The sequence below is a fragment of the Acomys minous genome (genome assembly GCF_964271855.1).
Source record: "Acomys minous genome assembly, chromosome: 1".
Lineage (NCBI taxonomy): Eukaryota > Metazoa > Chordata > Mammalia > Rodentia > Muridae > Acomys > Acomys minous.
In genome coordinates, this window is record NC_140483.1 from 55,766,615 (window position 1) to 55,792,146 (window position 25,532).

The 25,532-nt window shown below is 50.7% G+C and overlaps 1 protein-coding gene and 1 long non-coding RNA gene across 2 annotated transcripts; both read left to right on the forward strand.

Moving 5' to 3' along the window:
• Nucleotides 1–274: 274 nt before the first annotated feature.
• BTG2 (BTG anti-proliferation factor 2) lies at nucleotides 275–4,137 on the forward strand. The gene is made up of 2 exons (XM_084794459.1): nucleotides 275–493; nucleotides 1,697–4,137. The coding sequence occupies exons 1-2, from the start codon at nucleotides 352–354 to the stop codon at nucleotides 2,029–2,031; spliced, it is 477 nt and encodes a 158-aa protein (XP_084650585.1). The 5' UTR covers nucleotides 275–351; the 3' UTR covers nucleotides 2,032–4,137.
• A 14,176-nt stretch (nucleotides 4,138–18,313) lies between these two features.
• Nucleotides 18,314–19,384, forward strand: LOC311591858. Its single transcript, XR_014777243.1, has 2 exons — nucleotides 18,314–18,476; nucleotides 18,707–19,384. It is a non-coding gene; the product is annotated as an uncharacterized lncRNA (long non-coding RNA).
• The last annotated feature ends 6,148 nt before the right edge of the window (nucleotides 19,385–25,532 follow it).

The window sequence follows — 25,532 nt, forward strand, 5'->3', positions numbered from 1 at the left end:
GCTTCCTCTGTCCTGGGCCCTCTCCCGCCCGCCTCCCACCGCTCGCGAGTCCAGTGCTGGTTCCCAATACTGACGTCAGTGAAGGATGACCTCAGCGCCCGCCCGGGAGGCGCGGGCAAACGGGCTAGTCTGCAGGCGGGAGGACGGGGGCGGGCGCGGGCGGAGGAGAGGGAAAGGCGGGGCAGCGGGAGGACACGCCCCCATCCGCCAGCCTCGGCCAATGGACGCCGCCGGCGGCTCCCCGCCTCCGCGAGCGCTATGAAAGGCTCAGCCCGGGGAAAGTCCGGGCAGAGCCTGAGCGGCGGCTGGACCACCGTCGTTCTGATACAGCAACTTACCCAGCCGCCCGGTATGAGTCACGGGAAGAGAACCGACATGCTCCCGGAGATCGCCGCCGCCGTGGGCTTCCTCTCCAGTCTCCTGAGGACACGGGGCTGCGTGAGCGAGCAGAGACTCAAGGTTTTCAGCAGGGCGCTCCAGGACGCACTGACCGGTGAGCTCACGTCGGGGTCCTGCCGCCACCGGGGCGCGGCTCCTCCATGCTTGGGGTGTCTTTCCTCACTGTTTCCCTACACGAACAGCTCCGTGTTTATAATGTCCGAGACCGCTGGTGGTCCTCCGTTCCTTGGGTTAGGTCTCCTCGGTCTCCCAGCCCTTCAGGCTCTCCACCCTACCCCACCTCCAACCCCGCCTCACTCTTGGGGCTCTGACCCGCTTCTTTGGGTACATTATGAGGCCCTGACAGCTCCATGGGAAAAGCCAGTGTCTGCTCTCAGAGTAAGAATTCACCTCTTTCTCTATACCTTAGAGACCGTCAGGGCCTCGAGGTATACTGTGGGCTACGAACCCAGGCCAAGCTATGCGACTTTATGCACAATTGAACTTTCTGGACAACTCTGAATCTCAGCTACTGTTGCTGTAGTCCTGGGCCTGCCATCCTGCGGATCCATTCTGCCGCTTGTTTACCCTGTGGAAGTTGTAATCTGGGCCCCCTTTGTATTTTTTCTTTTTGGTCCCTCTTCACCATCTGCCACCTATTATAGTACAGAAAAGAGCCCAGTAGCCTCGCCAACTGCTGGCGGCTGTGAGAGGGGTGGGGGTACGTGTTCTGGAGAGGGGTGTGAGGCAAAGAGGCGGAGAAGTGATAAGCCGCCTTTCGCCTCTGTCCCCAGCTGTTATAGCTGGTAGATAGCCATCTCTCAACACGTTGGCCCACATCTGAGCACCAACAGCTGTTTCATCAAAACAAAGCCATATTTTTTTTTACTCCCTTACTTTTGCTGAAAACTCTCATAACTCTTCTGACGGGGGAGGGACGAGAGGCCTGGCGACTTGCTGGACACCCAACAATGCTGGCCCGCACACTAGCTTTGAAATGTCAGTGCCTGGGTTTTCAGAGGCCCTGCCTGTTAATGCTAGCCGTGCCTTCTTCCTTAAGCAGGGTTGTGCCAGACGTATTTTTGACCACCAGAGAGCACTTACCTGAAAACTCTGGGGCTGCCTGCCAATGTACACACACTTGGAAAGGGCCCAGGGATCTTTCTAAGAGGCAGGGGGGAGTTTAAAGAGAAGCTCTTAAATCCTATCTTGTGAGCCCTTCCTCTTTCTCCCCTGCCCTCTGCCCTCATGCTCCCCTTGTGGTAAACATTGAGGCAAGGCTTTCTAACCAGGCATCTCACCTCTTGCTCTTCCACAGATCATTACAAACACCACTGGTTTCCAGAAAAACCATCCAAAGGCTCCGGCTATCGCTGTATCCGCATTAACCACAAGATGGATCCCATCATTACCAAGGCGGCCAGCCAGATCGGACTCAGCCAGCCCCAGCTGCACCGGCTGCTGCCCAGCGAGCTGACGCTGTGGGTTGACCCCTATGAAGTATCCTACCGCATCGGGGAGGATGGCTCCATCTGTGTCCTGTATGAGGAAGCCCCGGTGGCTGCCTCCTACGGGCTCCTCACCTGCAAGAACCAAATCATGCTGGGCAGAAGCAGCCCCTCGAAGAACTATGTGATGGCTGTTTCCAGCTAGATAGGAGCCACCCTACCCTGGCACTCTACTGTACTCATGCTGCCGTGACAACAGGCCACCGTATACCTCAACCTGGGGAACTGTGTTTTTAAAAATGAAGAGTTATTTATACACTTTTTTTTTTTTAAAGAAAACAGGAGGGAAAAAAAAAACCAAAAGATTTTTTTTTTTTAAGAAAAAAAAAATCCTTAAAGGGAGCTGCTTGGAAGTGGCTTCCCCAGGTGCCTTTTGAAGAGAGCTGTTCTTGAGTCTGTGAGCCAGTGTTTGCCTATGGGGAATGGTTTGGGGATTGGCCTAGCCAAGGCAAAGGGGGTATTCTTGGCTGAGCCCCCTAGGAGGTGGTGAAAGGGAGCAAGCAAGGTTAGCAACTGTGAATGAGAGTGGCCAGAGTCTGCCCTGGGTTACCGTCCCAGCTAAGCCTGGTTCCTCTCTTACTCAGGGGCATTCAAGCCTGGTCTTAAATAATACTACATTGCCTAATCTTCTCTTTTGTTTTCCTGCTGAGACCCTGGGCAGAGTGAAAAGACATCTCCTCTGTTCCTTCTGTTCTAAGCAGGGTTTCTTGACGTCTGTCTCATTTCTGATTCTACCCTCAGGGGCCTGAAGAGGAGGTTGTTTCCCAGCCAGGAATCTATCTAAACATTTTTTGGAGGGTGGGATGTAAGGCAGGTGTGCAAAGACTTTGGGGCTATGATGGAGAGGAATTGCACAAAACCTTTGCTTTGCTCTGTGCTGCTTTGTGTGTGTGGATGGCGAGTAATTTAGGGATGATTTGCAATGAATTTTGGGACCCAAAGAGTATCCAATGTGGGTGGTTATTTTGGTTTTGGGTTTTTTGTTTTTGTTTGTTTTTTTGTTTTGTTTTGTTTTTTGTTTTTGTTTTTTGGTCTTGGTTTTTACTTAAGCCCTCCTTTTGGGAACCACATTAAAGTGTGAATGCTGCTACCATTACTCCTTTGAGAGGTGGCTCAAAGCTCCAAGGAACCCCAGGTCCTTTCATACTGCCGTCTCTTTAAGAGCAACCTCCCCATTTCTCCTTTCCCCTCTTTCCTCTGCTTGGGTCCCAGAGGGCCCTATTTCCTAGGACAGGAGTTCTCAATCACTGTGCAATAGTCCCAGGAAACTCTGAGACTGGGCCTCCCTCCCAGTCCCTCCTGGTGCCCTGGTGGGTTTTTGGGGACCTGCTTTTCCCATTCTCCTAGGGGTTCTGACTGGCTGGTGGGCCTTGCAGGGATCTTCCCGGGCCGCAGGGAGAGTGCCTGGGCCCCGCAGGACTACCTGGTGTTCTCGTAGGGCCGCCACTAAGGGCCAGACCTTGGGCACAGCTTTATCTCCTTGGTGCTCAGAGCACCTGTGTGGGAGGTTATCTCTCAGTAAAATCCAAATTTATCTGTAGACATGTGCAATATTTACTGTTTTGGCTTCGAGAAAATTGGAGAACACTGGGAAGATGTGGCTTTTCTTCAGGTTTCCATCAGTGACACTGATGAAGGGTCCTCGGGGGAGGCCTCGGGTCTCTCAAACTGAAGGCCAGAGCTAGAGCCAGCCGGTCGCCCTTAGTGAGGAACCCCCTCCCCCCCTCCCCACTTCTCTCTACCGCCATCCCATTTCCGGGATTTCTCAGCTCCTCAGTTTCTACTCAAAGGTGCTATCTACCAAACACCCTGCTCTGGCACTCCCCAGCTTTGCACAGCCTTCCCAGGCGGCTTCGTCTCTCTTGCTTTAAAGTTAACTCTGGGCCCACAGACCCAAGAGCTGTGGGTTGAAACAAAGCTGTGAATTGCTACAGATGGCTGTGCTGTCTGGTCCACAGACAGGCCCCTGCCTTTTTAGCAGCAACCTCCTGGTCTCATGCTTAAATCTGTTCTTTCTTGTCGATGTTCACTTTAAAAATGACAAAACCCCACCCCGAGCTGGACTGTTGAGCAGGCCTGTCTCTCTTACTGAGTTAAAAAAAAAAAAAAGTAATAGTGGTAAGTTTGTAAGCTATTCTGACAGAAAAGACAAAGGTTACTAATTGTATAATAGCGTTTTTATATGGAAGACTGTACAGATTTATGGACAAATGTACACTTTTTTTGTTTTTAATAAAATTATAGCAGATCATGCATTGTGTAGAGAAGGTAAAATTCCACACTGCCAACTGGCATCTCCCTCTTAGGTCCAAACTCTCTTGTTGTGTTTTGTGGCATTTCATCCACTGCCCTGGGTCAGTCTGTAGCATGCAGATGTTGTAAGAGATAACCTAGGTTTGTGGTAAGGTCATGTCTATGCGCTCCCTTTGCCTAGCTTCCTACTTCTGTCCCCTGGTGAATGCTCACAGGTCTCTAAAAATAATGCTGTCCACCTGAGCATTCTGCAGCCTGTCCATGGCATCGTTCTTAGCCGTTAGACACACCTGTAAAGCTGGCCTTCCGTGGAAGCAACCAACGACAGCTGGAAATTATACAAAGAAAAAAAACCCAGGAAGTTCCAAAAGCCAAAATTTTGGTTTGCCGCACACTAAGCACAGCAGTCCGTGCAATATGTCTGCAGTCACACAAGCACACTCTTGACATTCCTCCTGGCCCCCGGCAGGTCATCTGTGAGGCCCTCATTGGAGCACGGTTTGTTTTCACATCCAGTTCGTACACGGCAGCGTGAGGCCTACAAGTGGCAGCGTCTTTACTGGACATGTGCAGACTTTCCCTTGCCATTCCGGAAAAGGCTAGCTTATCAATTATTTCCCGTGGGTTAGGCGTTGCAAACAGTCTCATGATTTAAAGTACATTTGAGGAGGGTACTCAACCAAAACCCACGTAGCCATTTTATAGAGGAGAGTTAAGCATCTGCAATGGTCGTGGAACCAACCCCCATGCAAATATCTAGTGACTTGACTACATTGCCCATGAATATTAAAAATAATTAAAACACACCCTGCTTTTCACAGGCCACTGATGGTGGGCTAGAGTGACCCTTTTCACAGATTGAGGCGGGACTGCCTGCCATCCCTAGTAAAGGCTCTTGTCACTTCTGCTGCCATTTGTTAACTGCCACTCTTCTTGCCTTGTTTGACTGGAGCAGTTCAGCTGCAGGATCTGTGCACTGGGGCCACACATAGCTGAACGTTGATGGCACAAGTTAGGTAGAGAGCTCAGAGCACACGCTGTGAGAACCATTTATAACCACCTTTGACCATACGGAGAGGGTCTATGCAAGAACAGTAATTTGCCATGCTTGATTTGGGGGTTCTTTCCTGGAATTTTGATACAGACTTGGCTCCCCCACTAAAGTGACAGGCGCAGTTTTGACCCACATTGTACGTTTTTTCTTGGCTGCTCTGAAGATGTCAAGTGGCCTTATTTCAGCTCACTGTGTGGACACAAACGTGCAGTTTGTCCCGGGCTGTTCTTGGTCAGAGTTAGGCCGGGGAAGCTGTGTGTACATGTCTATATTGTGTGCCTGGGCTGGGGGAATCAGCTTGTCTGTGTCATGAATTGGGTATGTTGGAACCCACTTAGGTTGGAGGTTGCCACTGAAACAGTCCCATTTTCATTTGTCCCTCTCTGGATGCAAGGACAAGGTTAGGGTCTACGAATGTTTGCACCTCCTTGGAATCCTACCTCTTAGGTTATTCAGTTCAAATTACTAACATCTATCTTCTTGTTCCCTAAAAGGCCCTGATCCTATAGGGCATTTCATTGTTTAGTGGAAGGCTGAATGAAATTTAGGAACGGTTTGTCGGGCAGGGGACCAGGGGACGGGTCAAACCCATCTTTGTCAAAGAACCCATAGGATGGCAGACTCATCTGGAAGTTGTGTTTGGTTCCTGGTAGGCTAATCGTGTCCACTCTGTGATCCAGGAAGATGTTACTTCCTTTAGTCCTGGCCAATGTCAGTAGGAACAGAGAACACCTACTGGCTGGTGGGGGGGGGGGGAGGGGGCGGTCTTAGGGCTCTGGATGGAGTTACAGGTACTTGCTTTCCCAGGCTCAGAAACTAGGCTTTCAGCTTCCCTGTGGCTTGGTTGGGAACCATGCTGGCCTGGAGTCCTGTGCATGGTCAGCTGTTTGGGGATGATAATGTCCCTCCCCAGAGAGTCTGGGCAAGGCGCTGGCAGCTGTAGATTAAGAGCCCATCCTGGCTTCTGATAAGGTTTGGGTGGAGGAGTCCTTGATGCTGCCAAAAAACAAGCCCAGGGAGGAAGAAACCACTTCTGTAGGTCTGGCATTGGCTCCTGTAGCAGGCTTTGGTTAGAAAGGATAGGGAGGACTCAAGAGCCCTGGCTCCCAGGCCGGTACTAGCATTCCTGACCCCATGAAAGCTTTGCCATAGAGCTTGTGGATGGGAGGAAGAATATATGGTTTACAGTCCTGGTTCTTGTCTGCTAGTAGCCGGGAAAGATTGGAAAAATCACCCAGTTTTTCCTGTCTTAGAAATCAGCAGGGTGAGCCGAGCATGGTGGCTTATGCTTATAATCCTAGCCCTCGGAATGCTGAGGCAGAAGGATAACTGTGAGTTTGAGGCTAGCCTGGGCTAAGAGTAAGATTTTTGTCTCGGAAAGGAAAAGAGAGGGAGAGAGGCGGGAGAAGGAGAGGACAGATACGTATGTGAGTGGTGGATTAAATGTCCCCTAAATGCCCCGTCCTCCTCCTCAGCCTTACGCTAGACCGCCCTCATCACTGGCAAACACTGGAGGCCAAGTGAGAACCATCACTACCGTTCTTCTCAACTAGCTGAACTGAAAGGTCATTGAGGTGGGAATGGAGTCAGGAGTTCGTCTCCTGCTGGCGTCAGACTCCTGCTTCATAGGCTTTCCATTCCCAAAGATGAAGAAGTGTCCATACAAGGAAGTGGGGACCGAAGACATAAGTGCCAGGTGTCCTGGGGGGTCGGGGTGAGTTCCGTTTCCAGGTCTACTCCCCGTCCACTGAGTGGACAACCTGGGGCTGCTGGCCAACACGGCTTTAGTTTCCCTAGGTATGGAATGGGATTTCAAATGCAACCCATTTCAACAAAGTCACAAAGAGGAGATGTGCCTCCATCAGTAGCTTAGACTAGTTCAGGCGCTCAGTGAATAAGACTTATCATTACTTAGGGAAGCTAATTTCGTTGTTTCAAGGGCCCTGAATTCGTCTTGAGGTCAGTATCAAGTAAAGTAATAGAATCTGCTAGTATCTCCAGGAACGGTTGCAGTTGATAGCGTCCTGTTGGCCTCTTTTCTGCAATGCTCTGTTTAAAACTCTTCTTACTCCTAGAGCCCTTCGTGAGGGTCATATGAAAGCAGGGACACTGATTAAGTGCCCTCTGTCATTCTTGTGGAAAATACATGGTGTCCTTGCTACTCTCTAGGCCCGTGGCCATGCTGGCTCTGCGGGCCTGCTTGTGAACTAATACCAAACCACCTACGTGCTACTTCACACATAGAGAGCTCTCGGGTAGCAGCTCTGCCCGCCTGTGGACTCACACCCACATGCTCTCCCTTCCCAGAAGAGAATAAACGAGGGAAAGTGAGAAGGGCAAGCCCGAGCTCTCCGGCTTTGTTTCCACACTAGTTCTTTGCGGAGCTGGCAGAGAAACCACGTATGTTCAGCCTAAGAGGTTGCCAGGCCCGGGGATAACGATCTTTAGCAGGACTCTGCCCTGAATGCGTGGCCCTTCCCCTGCTTTCAGAACCCGGTTCCCCAGACGCCCCAAGTTATTTTGTTCCCAGCAGAAACCTGGCCCTGTCACTTGTCACTCTCATTCCCACAAACAAGGGCGGGCCTTGGTTCAACCCTTGTCCAGTAAAGCCGGACAGGCTGTCTGGAGTACATCAGATAAGAGGCAGTAACAGCTGGCTGGGTTAGAGTAAGTGCTGCTTTATGTGCCAGCACGAGGGGAGAGGGCATTTAAACCCTGATGCACATCAGGCAGTAAATGGGTAGGGACAGCTGGGTAAGAGGCTGGAGCGCGCTCAAGCCTCAGAAAAAGGCCTCCAGTCCTTGGCTCTGGTCCACTGTCATCATGCATGAGAGGTCATGATAATAAGACAGGGTGGCTTTGTGTGTGTGTGTGTGTGTGTTTCTTTCTTTGTTTGTTTGTTGAGGCAGGCCTCAGGTATCCCTGGCTGGCCTCGAACTAGCCATGCACCCAAGGATGAACTTGAACTCCAGATGCTCCCATCTGTGTCTCTTAAGTACTGGGATTATAGATACAGTGCCTGGGGATTGAACTCAGCGCTTTGTTCACACTAGGCAAGCACTCTTCGAACCAAGCTACACCCCGCCCAGCCCGTGGCCTCTGAGTCTCCTGTCCACCCACTGCTTCCTGGTGAACTCGCACCTTCAGGATTTCAGACCGCAAGGCAACTTCTCGGTGACATCTCCTTCACAGAACACACGGTCTTATTCCGAGTCCTAGCGGTGATCGAGGATTTCACCGCTGCTCTGCTCCTCGTAAGTCTCAATCTACGCTAAGCTGGAAAGATGGGGGGCAGGGGGGAGGCAGGTCCTTGCCTGCACAGTCTCTGGTTCTTAGAAGGTGCCGGTGAATAGAGATCCAGCGGATGGAAGTGGACGCTGACCAGAGCAGAGACTAGTAGATGAAAGTAATTGAGTCCAAGCAGGAATGGTCATTCAGACTGCATTTCGGCTCAAAAGATCTGGGACTTACTGGGAACCTGTGGCCACATCTTTTAAAATGTAGGTCTTTGAGTCTTGCCAGCTCTTAGGATTTGAGAACCTGCTATTATTGACACATCATAATAAGCCCGAGTTACCCATTAACTCCTTATATACATTTACACAGCAATCACCAGGAGAGAAAAGGGCTGGGCAGCTCTGGGGGAAGGACTCTGACTTTGGCTTCGGAATAGAGTTCTAGCCACACCCTCCTCACCTCCCCTTCAATCTCCAGAAGCCTCCTTCCCACTGCCCATCTGGACTAGACGGAGCTAGTGGGATCAGCACTGGAGGACGAGGAGCCTAGCTTTAGAGCTGGCTGGACTGATGGCCTTGGACTCTGAGCTTTCTCTGCTGTGGGGATTGGTTTTCTCAACAGGTCACTTCTCACAACTCCATTTCTGTTTCCAGAAGGAATGAAGAAAAAGCCTCCAGAACTTGTCCCCATTTCCTGACAGCACACAGTCCAGATCTTGCCCCTGTTGCCCCCAAGCACCCTGGTAGCCCCCTCTGTGCCTCCTGTGGCCCACTTTCTGCCTGGCCAGCGTCTTGGGACAAACACAGATTCTATTCCATTGTGTCATTTTTTTCTCCCCGTTGCCTTTCCTTGCCATTCCAAACCTGTAAGATGGAAATAAAGCCAAAGCCAGGGCACCTTACCTTGTCACATTCTCTCCTGAACCAGCGGTTCTCAACCTTCCTAAGGCTGCGACCCTTTAATGCAGTTTCTCATGTGGTGGCGACACCCTCCCCGCCACCATAAAATTCTCTTCATTGTTACATCGTAACTGCAAATTTTGCTACTGTTATAAATATCGTAATGTAAATATTTTTGGAGATAGAGGTTTGCCAAAGAGGTCTTAACCCATAGGTCAAGAACTGCTTCCCTAAAGCCCTGCCTATGTGTACAAGGTTCTTTGCTTTGTCAGTGTTTGTGTGGCACAGAGGTTCTTTCTTCGGGGTCTGAGCACCTGCCCTGTGTACCCAGGCACTCAGCCTGCTACTTTGAGATGCCAAGGTCTCAAGATCACTGAGATGCAATAATCTTAACCACAGAGGAAGAAAGCAAGCCGCCATGACCAGAAGGCAGTGGTGGCACACACCTTTAATCCCAGCACTCTGGAGGCAGAGACAGGCTGATCTCTGAGTTCAAGGCCAGCCTGGTCTACAGAGTGAGTTGTAGGACAGCCAGGGCTACAAAGAGAATCCCTATCTTAAAAAGTCAGAAAGAAACCAAGCAACCAAGCAACCAAGCAACCAAGCAACCAAGCAACCAAGCAACCAAGCAACCAACGGAGTGTATGCTTGCTCCTTCCTCCACTGCGTCTTCTGATGCCTGCACCGAGAGACTCCGCTGTCTGTTGTGTGTGTGTTCTTACCTCAGTGCTTAGGAAAACTGTTCACACCTCCAGAAGGCAGCGTCATTTCAGTCTTTTATGATGTAAACACGTTTTTATTATTGTTTAAACTTATAATAATAAATGCACTTAGTATATCCTCTACCGTGCCATTTTTTTTGCCCCAAATGCCTTGAACTCAAAATGAGCCTGGAGATGACCCTGGACTGCTCTCTTGCCTCTGTCTTCTGAGTGCTAGATTACTTGTGTGCTCTTCCACTCCTAGTTTGCACGCTGGGGCTCAAACCCCAGCTTTGTTCATGCTACCAATTGAATACTCTACCCACTGAGCTACACTCCCGGCTTCTTATATTGTTTTGTGTGGACATCTGGTGGATCTACAAGCTTGGGTCCCATCTCCAACTGTCGCCGCAAGCATCTCCCCAGCAGGGCCCATCTTGTTTTATATTCTTTCATACCTTGTATGTTAGTCTGGCCCTTTGTGCAGAGCAAACCTAAGTAACACTGGCTGTTAAGTGAAAAGACACAAACAACCACTTACGCCCACAGGCGGTTGCAGGGCTTGCTCCCGGTTCCCCCACACTCCCTTTCTGGATCTAAAAGAGACACTTTCAGACACTTTGGGGACTCTTTCTAAGAAGGGCGAAGGAGTTCCATAAACTGAATCTGCCTACATGTGCACTTGAGGTGCAGTCACGGCGCTAGCCAACACCTTCTGGGTGGACAGTGGTGGTGGAGGGAAATCAAAGGAATCTGATTTTCTCGGTTAAGCTTGCTCCACCCCGAACCACAGCCTGAAGATGACATGTAGCACACAGGCATCTATAGGTGGGAGCTAAATGGAGAAGCTGGCGAAGAAGTGCGCGCACGCTCCTGGAAGGCGCTCTCCTATAGCACGGGGGGCTTGATCATCTCTTAAGGAATCCGTTTTTATGCTTGGACCTCTGGTTCAAATTTACTAGGTTTAATCAGGTTCAAAGTAAAGTCGGAGGGTGGGGGTGAAGAGAAGAAAAATGTGCCAAGGAGTCTTTCTGTATGCTTGCTCTTGACCTGGCGCTGTGAAAGCTGGTGCCCGAGAGGGACTCTGTGTGTGTGTGTGTGTGTGTGTGTGTGTGTGTGTGTGTGTGTGTGTGTGTGTGTGTGTGTGTCACGGTGGGGGTAGGGTAGGGGACAACAGCCCTTGAGCTGCTCAGCTGTCAGTTCTCAGCAGCTGGTGGATGCCAGAAGCAGAGCGGGCTAAGCCCTTGCCCCCTCCCCCAGCTCTGCACTCCCAAACCCTTTCTTTTCTGGGGCGGCACTCCCTTGCCAGCTGCCCTCTCTCCTCCAGGTGTTTCCTGTGCCCTCTCTATTTGCTGGCTGGAGTGGGGAGGGCTGCTGCTCTGGTTTCTTGTTAGCCAATGGCAGCCAGTGTAGGAGGTCTGCTGTCCTGTATCTGGGGAGAACCGACCACAAACAGCAGCTGCCTCTAGACACCTGACTTTCAGAGAGCTTGTAAACAGTGATGGATAAAGAAGGAAGAACAGGGCAGGGCTTTGGGTGAGTCACATGCGGAAGCGAGCTTTCTGTAAGAACTATATTCACGGCTCTGATTCCCCAATTCCCCTCTAGAGGGAAAGGAGGGGTCAGGGCCTAAAGTGGGGGTTACTCCCCTCCCCCCACAAGGACTTTGACCTTTATTAATTCAAAACCCTATGTAAGAAACTGAGGTCATACCAGGTTGCCCTATTCATCCCCCCGTATATGAAATGGATGGGGTTATCTGCAAGAGAGCCTAGAAAAGCCTCAAGATCCTTAGCTGCTGCCTTGAAACACCTAAAGTGCCGCCCACCTCAACTCCAACCCTCATATCCCAGCCACAGCCAGCTTGGTGCAAAACCAAGAAGTTTTGGGTCTCTTCCCAGCCACTCACCCAGGCAGGCAGGCAGGGTAGAGATTTCATCCCATTCTCTCCATTTGATTTGAAACGATACACATCCACACATGATGGTTTCGTTCCTGTCTCTGTCCCTGCTGGGCTATGGGTTTGGATCCAGTGTTGTGTCTGTAGTGTTTGCAACAGGGCCTGGCACAGAGTAGCTCCTCAGCAGTGCTGTAGACGGATACACGGGAGTGTTGCGGTCTTTCTCCTTTTCTGTGGTTGTGTTTGTGGTGGGCTGACCAAAAAGATAACGAAAGGCATTAGTGAGATGCACACATCATCACATCCTCAGAGCAATTCTGAGGCCTTGACACTCCGAGACTGTCAGTGAGAAAACATGAGGCTCGGGTTAAGCAGACTGTCCACAGGCACATTGCTGGTGATGGAAAGGGACTCCAATACAGGACTGTCTAGATAAAGAGAGGCAGCAACTGAGGAAGAGGGGGAGGAGGGAGGAAGAGGGTAAAGAGATTTAGAGGAAGCATCATTACGGTCATTGTTATCGCTCTCCTGTTTCTCCCTGCTGCCCTGAGTCTTCTGGTCTGAATGGCAGGGACCTTTATCCCACTCTGCAGGTCACTCTCCGCAGGTAGAACACAGCAGGTAAACAGTCTGAGCCCAGATCTTACACATCTCTTATGCCCAGGCTCAGACTGCTCCTTCTTGTAATGTAGTGAGTTAGTGCTGGTGATTGAACCCAGGGCCTCTCTGAATGCTAGGCAAGCTCTCTACCACTCATCTACGTCCCTGGACTCTGTGTGTGTGTGTGTGTGTGTGTGTGTGTGTGTGTGTGTGTGTGTGTGTGTGTGAATCTCTCTCTCTCTCTCTCTCTCTCTCTCTCTCTCTCTCTCTCTCTCTCTCTCTTTCGGAATCAAGGTCTCTGTAATCGAGGCTTGCCTCCAACTTGCCGTGATTCTCCTGCCTTGGCATCTTGAATGCTGGCATTATGGGCATGTGCCACCATGCCTGGCCTTGTCAGGTTCTTACAGAGCTGTTGCTTCCTCTCTCAGCCTCGGCTTTGCCAGTGGCAGTGTATGTATGTTTGTGTATGAGTGAGTGTGCCTGTGTGTGTGTGTGTTGTACACATGTGCACGTATTCTCCATTGCATTGTCTTTGTTTATCTGTCATAATTCAACCCGAACAAAAGGTCCGTGAGACCAGCTCGGACATTGCGCAATACCTTCCACGGGGCAGAGTGTGGGGCTGGAGCAAGGGCTGTGGGGAGCAGGCTGCCTGTTCTAGGCTTGTACTAGAGTCTCTCCTTTGCCCTTTGACTCCATGACTCCTTCCAGTTGGAAAAACCCTAGTCCAAAACAAATCAACCAGCTGCACGGATTGATTGCCTCATTCAATCAGGCGTTTCAGGCCCTGACTTCCCAGCCCTAAAGCAGAACACAGACGCTTCTTGTGTTCCTTGTTACCCATTTCCTTTCTTTCCAGTCTGCTCAGGGTAGAGGCTTAGAGCTCAGCGGCTTAACAAAAGGCAGATAACCTCCCCGTCATAGCTATTGCTTGGCCAAACAGGCTTTCCTGTTGGCACCACCCAGGGGTGGAAATGGAGCACTGATTATGTCCTAGGGCTAGATTCAAAGATACCCAGAAGGGTTCAACAGGATGCGAACCTGCTTGTTAAGATCACGGTGCTATGTGAGTTTGAGGCTTGGTGAGGGTTACCGTCAGCCTCAGAGTCCAGGGGCTGCTGTATAGGAGCTACACATGGCTGGGCGCACATGGCAACTTGAAAGACCATAAATATGGTTCTGAGTTTCAGTCCTCTATCCGGCAAGCAAAGAGTGTCACTGAATAAGAGGCTCTTATGTGCAGAGATGGACCTTTGCACAGAGTCTGGGGTTGGCAGGGGAGAGAGGACAAGAATTGGTCCTCAGGATGTCACCAGGATAATTACATGTAAGAGTATGGTACCAAGATACTGACTCTTCAGGATTAAATGCAAACTAATGAGCCAACACTGCATGATGCAGTCTATCTAAACACCGCCATCATTGCTGGACAAGGGGATGATGATCAGAGATGGGTGAGGTTAGCTTGAGCAAGGGTTGGAGAAGAGATGTCTTGAGAAGTACCTTTGCAGGAAACACATCCTTACTGTCTTAACGCTGAAGACTAGAACCTCCAGCTAGCTCGAGTGCCTGCACCTGGGCCCAAGCGAACACTAGGTGGTCATCGTGGGCAGAAGAGGACATAACGTCAGCCCAGAGGACACCTTTGGTGGTAGCTTGCTCGGTGCTGGCGTTCCCTCAACCCCCCACCCCAGTTCAGTTCCTCTGCAGAAAAGAGCAGCTAGGGTCCTCAGGCCAGAGCTCAGAAGATGATAGATGATGCAGAAAGATGATAAATAACTGGCGCCCATTTGACACGAAAACAGTGTCATCTCATCATTATTGATTTGGTCTTGGGGATGGAATCTAGGGTCTCACATCTTGCAGGCAGGCTCTCTACCACTGACTGTTGTGTTAGACTGATGTTTGAAGGCAGACGGATGGAGGGGAGGCTCTGGGATTCAGGATCCTGGTACAGGACAATGGCTCTATCTGTGTTTCTCGCAACAGGAACATCTCCATCGCCTTCTACTCTGCTGTCTCAGTCACTTCACCCAAGGACCAGGGAAGGATTCGGAAAACTATGGGTTTTTGTTTGTTTGTTTGTTTGTTTTTTCGAGATAAGGTTTCTCTGTGGGACTTTGGCTATCCCAGACTCAACTTTGTAGACCAGGCTGGCTCTGAACTCGCATTGATCCACCTTCCTCTGCCTCCCAAGTGCTGGGATTTAAAGGCGTGCGCCACCGCACCCAGCTAGGATTTTGAAAACTGTTTAATGCGCCGTACCTACTCCAGGTCAATGTGTGGCCACTAAGAATAAGGACTCGCATTCTGCTGCTTACAGAGTACTGGGCAGCACAAAAACTGTTTCCAACCATGCTGGGGGGACTCAGTAGTGGGTGTTGTCACCTCCAGTTCACAGAGAAACTGCAGCACAGACAGCCTCAGGATGACTGGTCTAGAATTATGCAGCAAGCAGGGGACAGGCTGAGAAGGAAGTTTTCCATTCCCGGGAAGGAAGCCTTCCACTCCTAGCCTAGAGACCGTTCCCAACGACTCAGACTGTTAGTTAACCACAGATTATGGTTCGCCATCTGCCCCTCAGGACTTGGATTTTTCCATTTAACCTATTTCTGAAGAGGCAAAACAATGCAGGTCAAGGGATTTTCCCTCAGCGACAGCCTGAGAACACAAAGCCCAGCGATTTCGGCTTAGCGAGCTGCCACAGGCCAAGGTCTCTCTTCCCAGAGGCCCTGGCTTTGCCTAAGGCTGGCCAGAAGCCTAGGGAGAGCATGGGGGCAGTACTCCCCAGAGGCGCACAGATGGGCAACCTTTTTGTTTGGCAGCCAAACAGCCAGCGTCAGCTAGCCTGCCTCTCACCTCCCGGGCCTCGCCCCACTCTCCCTCCCTACCGCCCCCCCCCCAAAAAAAGGGGTGGGGGAAACTGATGAGCGCCTGAGCTACCCCTAGCCTTCCTCCTTTATGGGGGGCGGGGTGGTGGTGGTGGAGAGGATGAAAGAAGGTCTGCAACTGGTGCGGGGCAACTGTTGCCATCTGTCTAGTGGGACGTCACCAGGGAGGGTCTCGCCCATTCACTCTTCACGCACCGCTGGGCCCCGGCCTTTTGTCGTTGGGGCCGGGTGGCTTGCGGGGGTGGGGGTGAGGGCCGAAGGAGGAGGACGCACAGTTCCTTTGTGTCTAGACTAAACTTTCAGCCGCTCACCAGGGTTATTTGCATGAATGAGGAGGCTGACCAAGCCCCACACCGCTCAGGTGATTGACAAGCCCTAGTCAGTGGTCCTAGCTCCTCCACGGAGGTTGGCTTCGCTCCTCTATCCCTCCCTTTCCGACTCTGTGGTGGAGCTGACGTCCTTCTCCCTCCCTACTCCACACCGGCACCCCCTGACTGTGCTTGGCAGACAAGGGGGCTAAAGCAGGAGAAAAGCCTTATTAGCCATAACCCCGGCAGCTGAGCAGGGAAAGAAAGGAGCTGAATAGAGGCGCTGGGGTTGGCAGCTTTCCAGCCAGCTCCTGGGCTTTGAATGACACCCCCGGCCCCGGGACTGGGATCAATGCGGTGGGGGCGAAGGGGGGAAGCTTTGGGGCATTTAATTATTTAAAGGTCTCAATAAAGGACCTAAGTCCCTGAGGAAGGGGGAGGGCAGACAGATGGTGTGCCCCATGAGCTGGGAAAGGGTGCAGGCTGGTGGGAGGGAGGGGGAGTAGGGAGGGGAGAGAGAAGGCTGGGGAGGGGAGAAAGAAGGAATGGTTTGTAAAACAGGTCTGCCTGCCAAGTTCTCAGGCACTTCTGGTACCTCTGCCTATCACCCCTCAACTTCCAAGCTGGTATCTGCCCTAGTTTGGAAACAGACTATTAAGCTGTGAAGTTTAGGGGAGCATCTCTGGCTTCTTTCTTTCTTTCTTTCTTTCTTTCTTTCTTTCTTTCTTCCTTCCTTCCTCCCCCTCCCCCCCAACAGGGTTTCTCTGTGTAGCCTTGGCTGTCCTGGAGTCACTTTGTAGACCAAGCTGGCCTCGAACTCACAGCGATCCACCTGCCTCTGCCTCCCAAGTGATGGGATTAAAGGCGTGCGCCACCCCACTGGGCTGTCTTTGGCATTTCATGATGCTCTAAACTGGTTCGGTTGACCAGAACTGGACACATAGGTAAGAAGACTGCCTTTGGGCTTCATTTAAAAACAAAAATCAAAAAAACCATGGTCAAGTTCACTAACATGAAAATTTCCCATTTCCTCTAGTCCTTCCCTACCTCACCTCCCACTCTGAGGGAGGCTGATCCCAACCACCATCTCCCCTCCCCCCCTTCCTGGGTCTCCCTATGTAGCTCTGGCTGAGTGCTAGGATATAAGGCTTGTGCCACTACAGCCGGCTGAGCCTCGCCTTTCTTTCTTTCTTTCTTTCTTTCTTTTTTTTTTTTTTTTTTTGGTTTTTTGGTTTTTTGTTTTGTTTTGTTTTGTTTTTTTTTTTGGTCTCTCTGTGTGTAGCCTTGGCTGTCCTAGACTCACTTTGTAGATCAGGCTGGCCTCGAACTCCGGAGGAAGGGCTGCTTTCGCAGAGGAGGACAAGGTCTCACTCAGTAAGCAGCCCAGGCTGGCCTCAAATTCATGGTCCTCCTGCTTTAGGCAACCAAGTGCGGCTAGCGTCACACGGCCACACCTGGCGGGAAGGTTACAACTTGCCCATCAAGATTGGAAGGGGTCCCCAGGAAAAGACATATTACCTAAATGCACTCATAGCTCTGCGACAGTAAATGAGCTACATAGCTTCTCAATGGCTTTGACTGGAAGATATAAGCACCCAGAACAGCGCTGGCTCATACTATACTCACAATAACTGCTATTTAATATTGAAAATACCATCACCAGGTCAGAGCACATGTAATATTACGGAGACTGAAACAAAGTTGGGTGTGAGAACAAAGATGCGTTTTGCAAAGGCATACATTTGCCTCAATCTTTCCGTCTGTGAGAGTTTGAACTATGGTTGGAATACCCTGTTCAGTAACCCCCCTTCTCACTTCCACCCCCCACCCCACCCCCCGCACTAGCTAGTTGACCCGACAGCGCTATCCTGGGTCTCGAAGCACTTTGGTCCAGATTCTTGTTTTGTAGAGGCCTGGGCATTGCTAGCTAGATTTTTAGATGGGACAGCCAACCTAAATGGTTAGGCAGCTTGCCATTTATTTAAGCCTCCTCCTTCCTGAGGCTCACAGCCCGTCCTGTCCTGCCCACAGGAGTCACTTGGTCATTCCAAGGTTCCCCACCTCAAGAACTGTCTTCATTTCAGAGGGCGGCCCTAAACATGGGACTTGGTAGCGTCGGCACCTCCCCCTGGAGGCAGCTCTGTCTTGCTCTGATGCCTTTCAGCTGGGACAGCTGGGCACCTGGCAATCTCACCACCGGTTGCTTTGTATCAGATTTGCCCAGCATGGGAGAGCAGAGGGGAGGGGGTGAGGGCCGGCTTGGATGGCAAGGGCAAGCAGGTGTCTGTTCCCTGCTAAGTAACTAGGGTGGAGCCGTCGGCCACCCACTCACCCTCGCCCGTCAGTACCCCCCCCCCCCCCCCCCAGGTAGCATCTGGCTTGGATTTAAGACTCCAAACAAGCTTTGCAAAGCAGCTTTCTTTGCTCGGCAACAACACTGGAGCTGCAGCCTCCTCCCAGGTCGCGGGGTGGGGTGGGGAGCTCCGCCTTGGTAACAAGCTTCTGACTGGCTGGCCTAGGGACAGAGCGGGCCAATCAAAGCTTGCGGGGAGGGGGGACTAAGTTTGAGAGCCGCGTGGGTTGCTCACCACGGGGCAATGCACAACAGGACCTTTCAGGAAGGGCGGCGGCTGCAAAGCCTTCCGTGCCTCCTCACCCCTCCACCTGCTGCTAGGATCTGAAGCTTCGGGCATTTCCACACTTTCTGACTGTCCTTGAAGCTTGATAGACGGCCGGCCCCGCCCTTTGTGAGCAAACTCGGAAGCTCTGGGATCTAGAACCTGTAACACTTTCCGGGGGGGTCCTCTGAACTTGGCTTTGCTTTCCCAGGTTCCCTTCTGGGGCCCTCTTCGTTGTCATGTACCTCGGGGGTAGTGTTGGTCACCCGAGCAAATCCTCTAACAGTGTAGGCGGTTTCTGAGGACAGAAGTGTGCAAGCCCGTAAAACAGAGTGCCTTTTCCTCGGTGCTTTTACCAGGGCCTACCAACACATGCTGCCTTTGCTCCGAAACCAGGAGGAAGGTGGCCCAGGTCATGTGAGACGCAGCAGACGGCCTGGACTGCCACAGCAGGACATCAGCCCAGTTTTTGCAGCAGACTGGCCTTTGTGTGGCATCTGATGGAGCTGGCTCAGAGACTCAGAGTTGGGGTGGGGGGGAGGAAGGAGAGGTAGTGATGTTCCTGAGATCCAAGTCTTAGTCAGGCCCCTCACGGAGGTAGATGCTGACCCGCTAAGGACACACAGAAGCTTTTGGATTCGGGCAGATAGTTCTGCCTGCTGGTCACTCATCAGGGATGAATGCCAAAAACGCTACATGGAGCCCTTTGAATCTTTTCAGGTGTGCTGTAATATTTTCAGTAAGCCTGGGAAAGTGTCAACAACAGCAAAAATCTTGTATGTTCCCCAACCCCACCATACTCAAAATTCGTACACCTGTAGACTTAGCGCTTAGCACCATAGCATCCAGATAAAGTCTGGAGAAGCAGGTGACTGGGATTAGCCTCCACCCTCTGCCACTTCCTGCTGTGTTACTACCCTCAGCAACATTTAACCTTTCAGAGCCTTGTTTTCCCTCTGTGTAAAACACTAGCTGTGGCACCTACCCTCTGTGGCACAAAAGGCCTGCTGCATGCATAAAGATCTTACCTCAACTAGTACCAGTAAAGGAGGCAGTCTTGCTTTGTCACGAGCATCAGCCTTCCTTTGAGGTTTAGATGCGAGACTAAATTCTAGGGACACCAATAATTCCTACCAATAAAACAATATAAGATCCTGGACAAAGTATAGTAAAATCTTAACATGTCTACAGTCTAGGACGGATACTCCTTTGAGTATATTTTGGCAAGATAGGGCTCTTCTTTTTTCTCAAAGTCTTAACCCCACCCTCGTGCCCCACACACACCTTCTAATTCTTCCTTCTCAAAAATTTTAGGACAGCAGTACCTAACAATGTAACAGTTCTTCTCTCCCTCCTTGCTTTTCCATATGCTGCATGGGCTGGCCTTGAACTTGAGACCCTTTTGTCTCAGCCTTCCAAGTCCTGACATTGTAGGTGCATGCCAGACAGCAACTTATTTTAATAGGATTTAACATTCTTCTTTTATCATGGACTCCTAGAGTTGGCCTCCCTGAGCGCTCAGTATGCACACATGTATATTTACACTGGCACCAACATATGCTGGAGCACCTGCCCAGACTCCTTCCTCACCTGGAGACTTACCCACTGTGTCCCTTTGTCTGTTCTCAAACAGTACACAGACTTTTCCTCAGTGAACGCAGAGACTGGCCAGTCACAGCTCACAAATCCCTGGCAGCTGTCCAATTCTGTTACCTGCCACACTTTGCTGATGTCAGATGTGGACCTCGGTTGATGTTTTGTATTATTCAGAACAAAAGCCCGGATGTATCTTGGGGTACTTGGTAGGGTTAGGTGACTGGGGACAGGAAGAAAAAAAAAGGAACTCACAGCATTAGGACAGAGTTCCCAGGGAGCCAGTGGACCTGGGTTTCAGGGTGCAGTCTGTCATTGGGTGCAAGTCAACTAAACCTAGTAGGTGTCAGTTACTGTTTCTGTAGGCTGAATGTACCCATTTCCTTACCACAGAGACATTTTAGGAAAGAAATGGGCCACAGAATTGAAAGCATGTTTCACATTCATTTTGAAAGCAAAATGCACGAGAGAGAAGCCAATGGGCCATTTACCATTCTTTTCATGAGACCCGAAAGAATATGACCCCACGGGCATTATTAAAAACCCATGAACACAGCTCTGTGCTAAGCGTTCGGGGAGCATTTGGAGGACTCACATGACACGATTCCTACCTTTAAAGAATTTACAATCCAAGTTGCTCAGCTAACACATGAAACATTGATGCATGCTATTGACTGCGGCTTTAAACAATGGCTTCTCCCACAGTCTGTTCTTTCCTCCAAGGGGAGGACCATCCAGGGATGTGATAACAGAGCCCTCAGGTGGGCATGGCCCCCGCGAAGCATCCTCATCTGTTCCTTCGTAATCATTGAGGTCGCTCTCAGGTGGGCCCTGGGTTGGACTGTCCCTCTCTCTCTCTGGGAAAGAAGGGCCATCTGTCTGCCCTTCTGCCAGAGCAAGAGTGCTAAGGTGCCCTTCTAATTGTACATCCCTCAAGGGCAGCTCAGGAGAAAAGGTGCAAGCCACTACTTAACTTTCCCCAAAACACAGAGAAGGAGGCAAGGCCTTCCGGGTGGAGGGAGCTAGTCTTGGCTGTGGCAGAGGAGCTGTTTTGTTGCTCAGTGCTCTCTGGGCACCCACCTTGGCGACCCCAGAGAGGGTAGGAATAACTTCACCCCAGTGACGAGGACAGGCCAGGGTATTTAAAACAACAACAACAACAACAACAACAACAACAACAACAAAAACAAAAGATGAGACATTTCAGCTACAAGCAAAATTAATACCAGTGCACACCCTGATGGTGTGACGGTGTCTGCAGTGTTATTTGGCACTGGGGAAGTGTCCAGACAAGGGGTTCTGGAGAGCCACTTACTTTAAAGGGGCTAGCGAAGGCGGTGCTTCCAGCTGTTCAGCTGCTCGTTCCAGACAGTCTTAATGGTGGTGCTGTTGCCCTCCAAGGAACATTTGGCAACTCAAGACACTTGGGTGATGTTCACTGGGGTGGGGGTGGGGATAGGAGCTGCTGGTACCTTGTAGATAGGGCTTGTATTGGAAAAAAAAAACCTCAGAGAGACAAAGATGGAAGGACAAAGAGACACTGCACCAGCTGTGCCTAACAGTAACACACTGAAAACAACCGTCCTTCAACAAGAAAGCCGAGAAACACATTTACAGTGGCTGGAATGAAGGAACAGGATATCAAGCATCTTGTATTTATTATGTATTTTTTAAATATGGATCAATCTTGAACGAGTCATGTCCCATGGGCACAAGTCAGTGACAGATAGTGTGTGAAGTCACTGCACGGTTTAAAGACACAGCCAGGGTAGCCAATTAGACCAGCTGGTTAGACCGTGCTGCTCATTGGCACAAACTGACTCTAGCTGGTCTGTGAATCTGTAACTGTGTAACAAAAGGCCGGGTGCTCCTTGCCTGATGGTGGCAACCCAGTCTAACAAAACCCACCACAAGTTCAAAGTGCCGTTCAGTAGACCCCAAGGCTTCCTAGCTCTGCAACACAGCGCCCTGCAGGGTATTGGTTGCTTCCCTTCATGATCACGTGGCCGCCCAGCATCCTGAGTGTGTAGCAGGCCACATGTCAACAGCCTGGAAAAGACCAGAAGTTCCCAAGTATGCCTTCTACTACTGACTGTGTGCACCACACACTGGAAGGCGAAGGTGGAGTAGAAGAGGATTTGCCTTCGGAGGGGACAAGAGAGGACTAGGGAGAGAGACAGGGGCTTCAGGTGCAGCTCCACTCACAGGAGGCAAATTTGAAATTATGTTAGAATGTACCAAACCTGAGTGGTGGATTCACAGGCTTTGTTACATCCATTTCTGGGCTTTTCTGTCTTTGGCATAGTTCACAATTAACGGAAAGAAAAAGATGTAGGCTCAGGATGATGTGTGCATCATCCTCTATGCACACCGACCCAGAGGGGGATCTTTCTGTCATATAATGCCCATTTTTGGATTATCTTTTTTTCTCGTCATCCGGTGGAAGTTTGCCGGAGTTTGTGGTGCGTGGGCCGTAGGAACATCTGTATAAAATCCCTGGCAAAGATCTTTCAGTCGGCCTCAGGAAAGATCTTGTTAGATGGTGCCGTGGGCTGAATGATGCCCGACTTCCCATCCACGGTCACCCAGGGCATTGGACCGTGAGCTCATCTGGGGACACTGTCTTCGCCCATGTAGTTATTAAAAGTCAAGGATGAGAGCATCCTGAATTAGGGAGGGGCTCAAACCTGTGCCTGGCGTCTTAGAAGAGATTGCCAGAGGGACAAACAGAAGGCACCAGATGAAGACGCGGACGGTAGAGATGCAAGCGGTGCAGCTGCAAACAGGAATGCCAGGGCCCACTAGCAACCGGAGGCCTCGAGCATAAGCGAGAGAATAGATAGAGTTTAAACGGTGTTAGGCCACCTTATTCGTTGAGACCTCATCAGGCCAGCCCGGGGAGATGAGCGTCCATGAGCCTACAGATTTGAAACCAGCCTCAAAGCAGTGCCAACTCCTACCAAAAGGAAGTGTCTTTGCGCCACAAGGAGAGAGGCACCCTGGAGGTGGCAGTCCCCATTTCCGTAAGGATTCTCTGCACCCTGTTGGTGTCTCTTACTCAGCTCCACAGTTGGTTGGGGTGGCACCTCACGACACCCCCCTACCCCACCCCCAGACCCGGTCCACAGATTTCCTGGAAAAAGAAGAAACCTGCCATTCGCTGGGCTGCTCAGCATCTGAGCCCTTCGTTTATTATGGAGATCCTGCGCCATGTAAACCAGAGCCAGCTCCGGCTTTTTGACAGGAGATTGACAGCTCCTCACTTTGCCTCTACAGCACTGGCATGGGACTTGGCCTTGCCAGGTTGATCTAGACTTTACAGTTAGTGCCATGAGAAAGCAAGGGCGGATGGAAAAGTAAAGTCAGCAAAGGCCAGAGTCCACTCAGAAGCAGCACACAGTTCTCAGCACCCTGAATCCAGTGTCTGTGCCTCGGGTCACCATGACCATGGGCATGACCTTGGGGTTGCTTCTGGCTTTCACAGGGTCCACTTCCACAGGGTCGGAAGCTCTCTCTCTGCCCTGGCTCGCCTTTACTACTGTTGTTATTGGCTCCCATCTCCCCCTAAAACTGCTGGCTAAGTCCGAAGCCCATGTCGTTTCTCTGTTGTCCCAGCCTGTCTGTAGGGAGTCCAGTCTCATCAAGACCCAAGGCTCAACATGGCACCTGGGAAGAAGGCGTCGGGGTTTGCTGGGACAGGATGCAAGTCCAAAGCTGTTGCCAATTCTTGTGGATTTATGAAGGTTCAAGACTTGCCATTCAGTTTTCCTACTAGCTCCACCAGGGACTCTGACCTGTTTCCTAGGTTCAGTGTAACTGTGCCCTTTGTCCCTACAGTGTGCCCAGCGGTCCAGGCTTAAGTGGAAACAGTTCATTTGTCCTCAGTGTTTGCAATGCCTGTTGGGGCCTAGTGTGCCTGGGTGTGGCTGTGGTTTTTCCCCTTCCTCTGCTCCCAGGGCTGGTGCTACAGAAAAGCCTTGGCTCGGTCTGCAAAGCTGGACTTCTTGCATCCCTTGAGGGCTTTGGCCTCGGGGCATGGACTAGTTTTCAGGAGTGAAAGCTTGTGCAGCTGCGAACTTGAGCAATGTGTTGGCTCCACGTGAGTGCAACTTGGGGGCCTGGCTTACCCAGGATCTCAACTGGTAGCTAAAGCCACGTCTATTAGCTCCCGTCTGCATGGCTGAGGTGGAACCTTCTGGGAAAATGGCCACACAGGACCATTAGTTTCCTGATAACATTTTAGCAGGTGGAGTCAGTACCTCCATTCACAGCAGGATGAATGGCTTGGTCAGCACATAATAGGAGACTACTCAGGCCACTCCTATTGTTTCCTTGGTCACACCAGCCCTCATCGTACAGAGGAGGCAATGAAGAAAGAAGAGGAAGAAGAAGGAGGAGGAGGAAGAGGAAGAGAAGAAGCAGAGGTGGAGGAGGAAGAAGACAAAATAGCATCTTATCCATATGCTTTATTTGGTACTTTTATCAAACTGCCTTGTGAGCTTCTGAATGAACAGTATCTTTTACATTGTTAAGACAAAAATGATTCTTAGTCCCTTCCAAACTCCATAGCGCATATCCGGAGAGCATTATGATTCTTTTATGGACAAAGCCCAGCAGCTACAGGCATGCCGTCTGGCTCAGGGGCTTCACGCAGCGCCAGTTTGTCAAGTGATTGAGTTGTGCCCACAGAGGAAAAGTCCAATGTTTGATGCTTTCTTCCTGTGTCCTCCTGCATCCCTTCTGAGGTCCAAATCTCTGCATGTCTTTTCCCAAATCCCCCGAGGTAAGGCCTGTGCCCTTGCATCGGAAGGCAGATCTTCACCTGGCATATAGCTCATCAAAAATTAGCCCCAGCTTCATCTGTGAAGGCAACAAACACAGCAGCACTCGAGGCTCCTCTGATTTCCCACTGAAACTCTAGATTTGAGTTTTGTTATTTGGCCTTGAACTCTGAGGCTAGCCTCGGTCTCTTGGTCACACCTCTTCCTCCCGTGTGCTTGGATTGTAGATGTGTCTCATGATACCTGTCTTGAAATCATAGATATTTTATATTCCATTGCATTTATTGGAAATACCTCAACATGCCTTTAAAATTTTTTAAAAATTTCATGTGCATTTGTGTTTTGCCTGCACGTACGTCTGTGTGAAGATGTCAGATCCCCTGGAACTGGAGTTACAGACAGGTGTGAGCTGCCGTGTGGGTGCTGGGAATTGAACCTGGGTCCTCTGCAAGCAACCAGTGCTCTTAACCGCTGAGCCAGATCTCCCCAGCCTTTTGCACTCCGAAATGCTTTGAATTAACTTTACTCAGTACACTAAATTGACTAAACTGGGCTGAGTTTTGTTAACTGTATTATTAACAAAGAAACATATGTATCATATAAATTGTTTTACACTTTGATAGTTGACTATCACGCTAGTTTGTTTAATTTGTGAGCTAGCCTGGACTGCATAGTGCGATGCTGTTCAAACCAGACGATCGAGCAGACTCTGAAAAGCTGAGCACGGTGGTGCCTGTACCCTCACCTACTCAGGATGGTGAGCCAAGAGGGTCATTTAAGCCTGGAGCTCAAGGCGGGCCGGGTATATAAT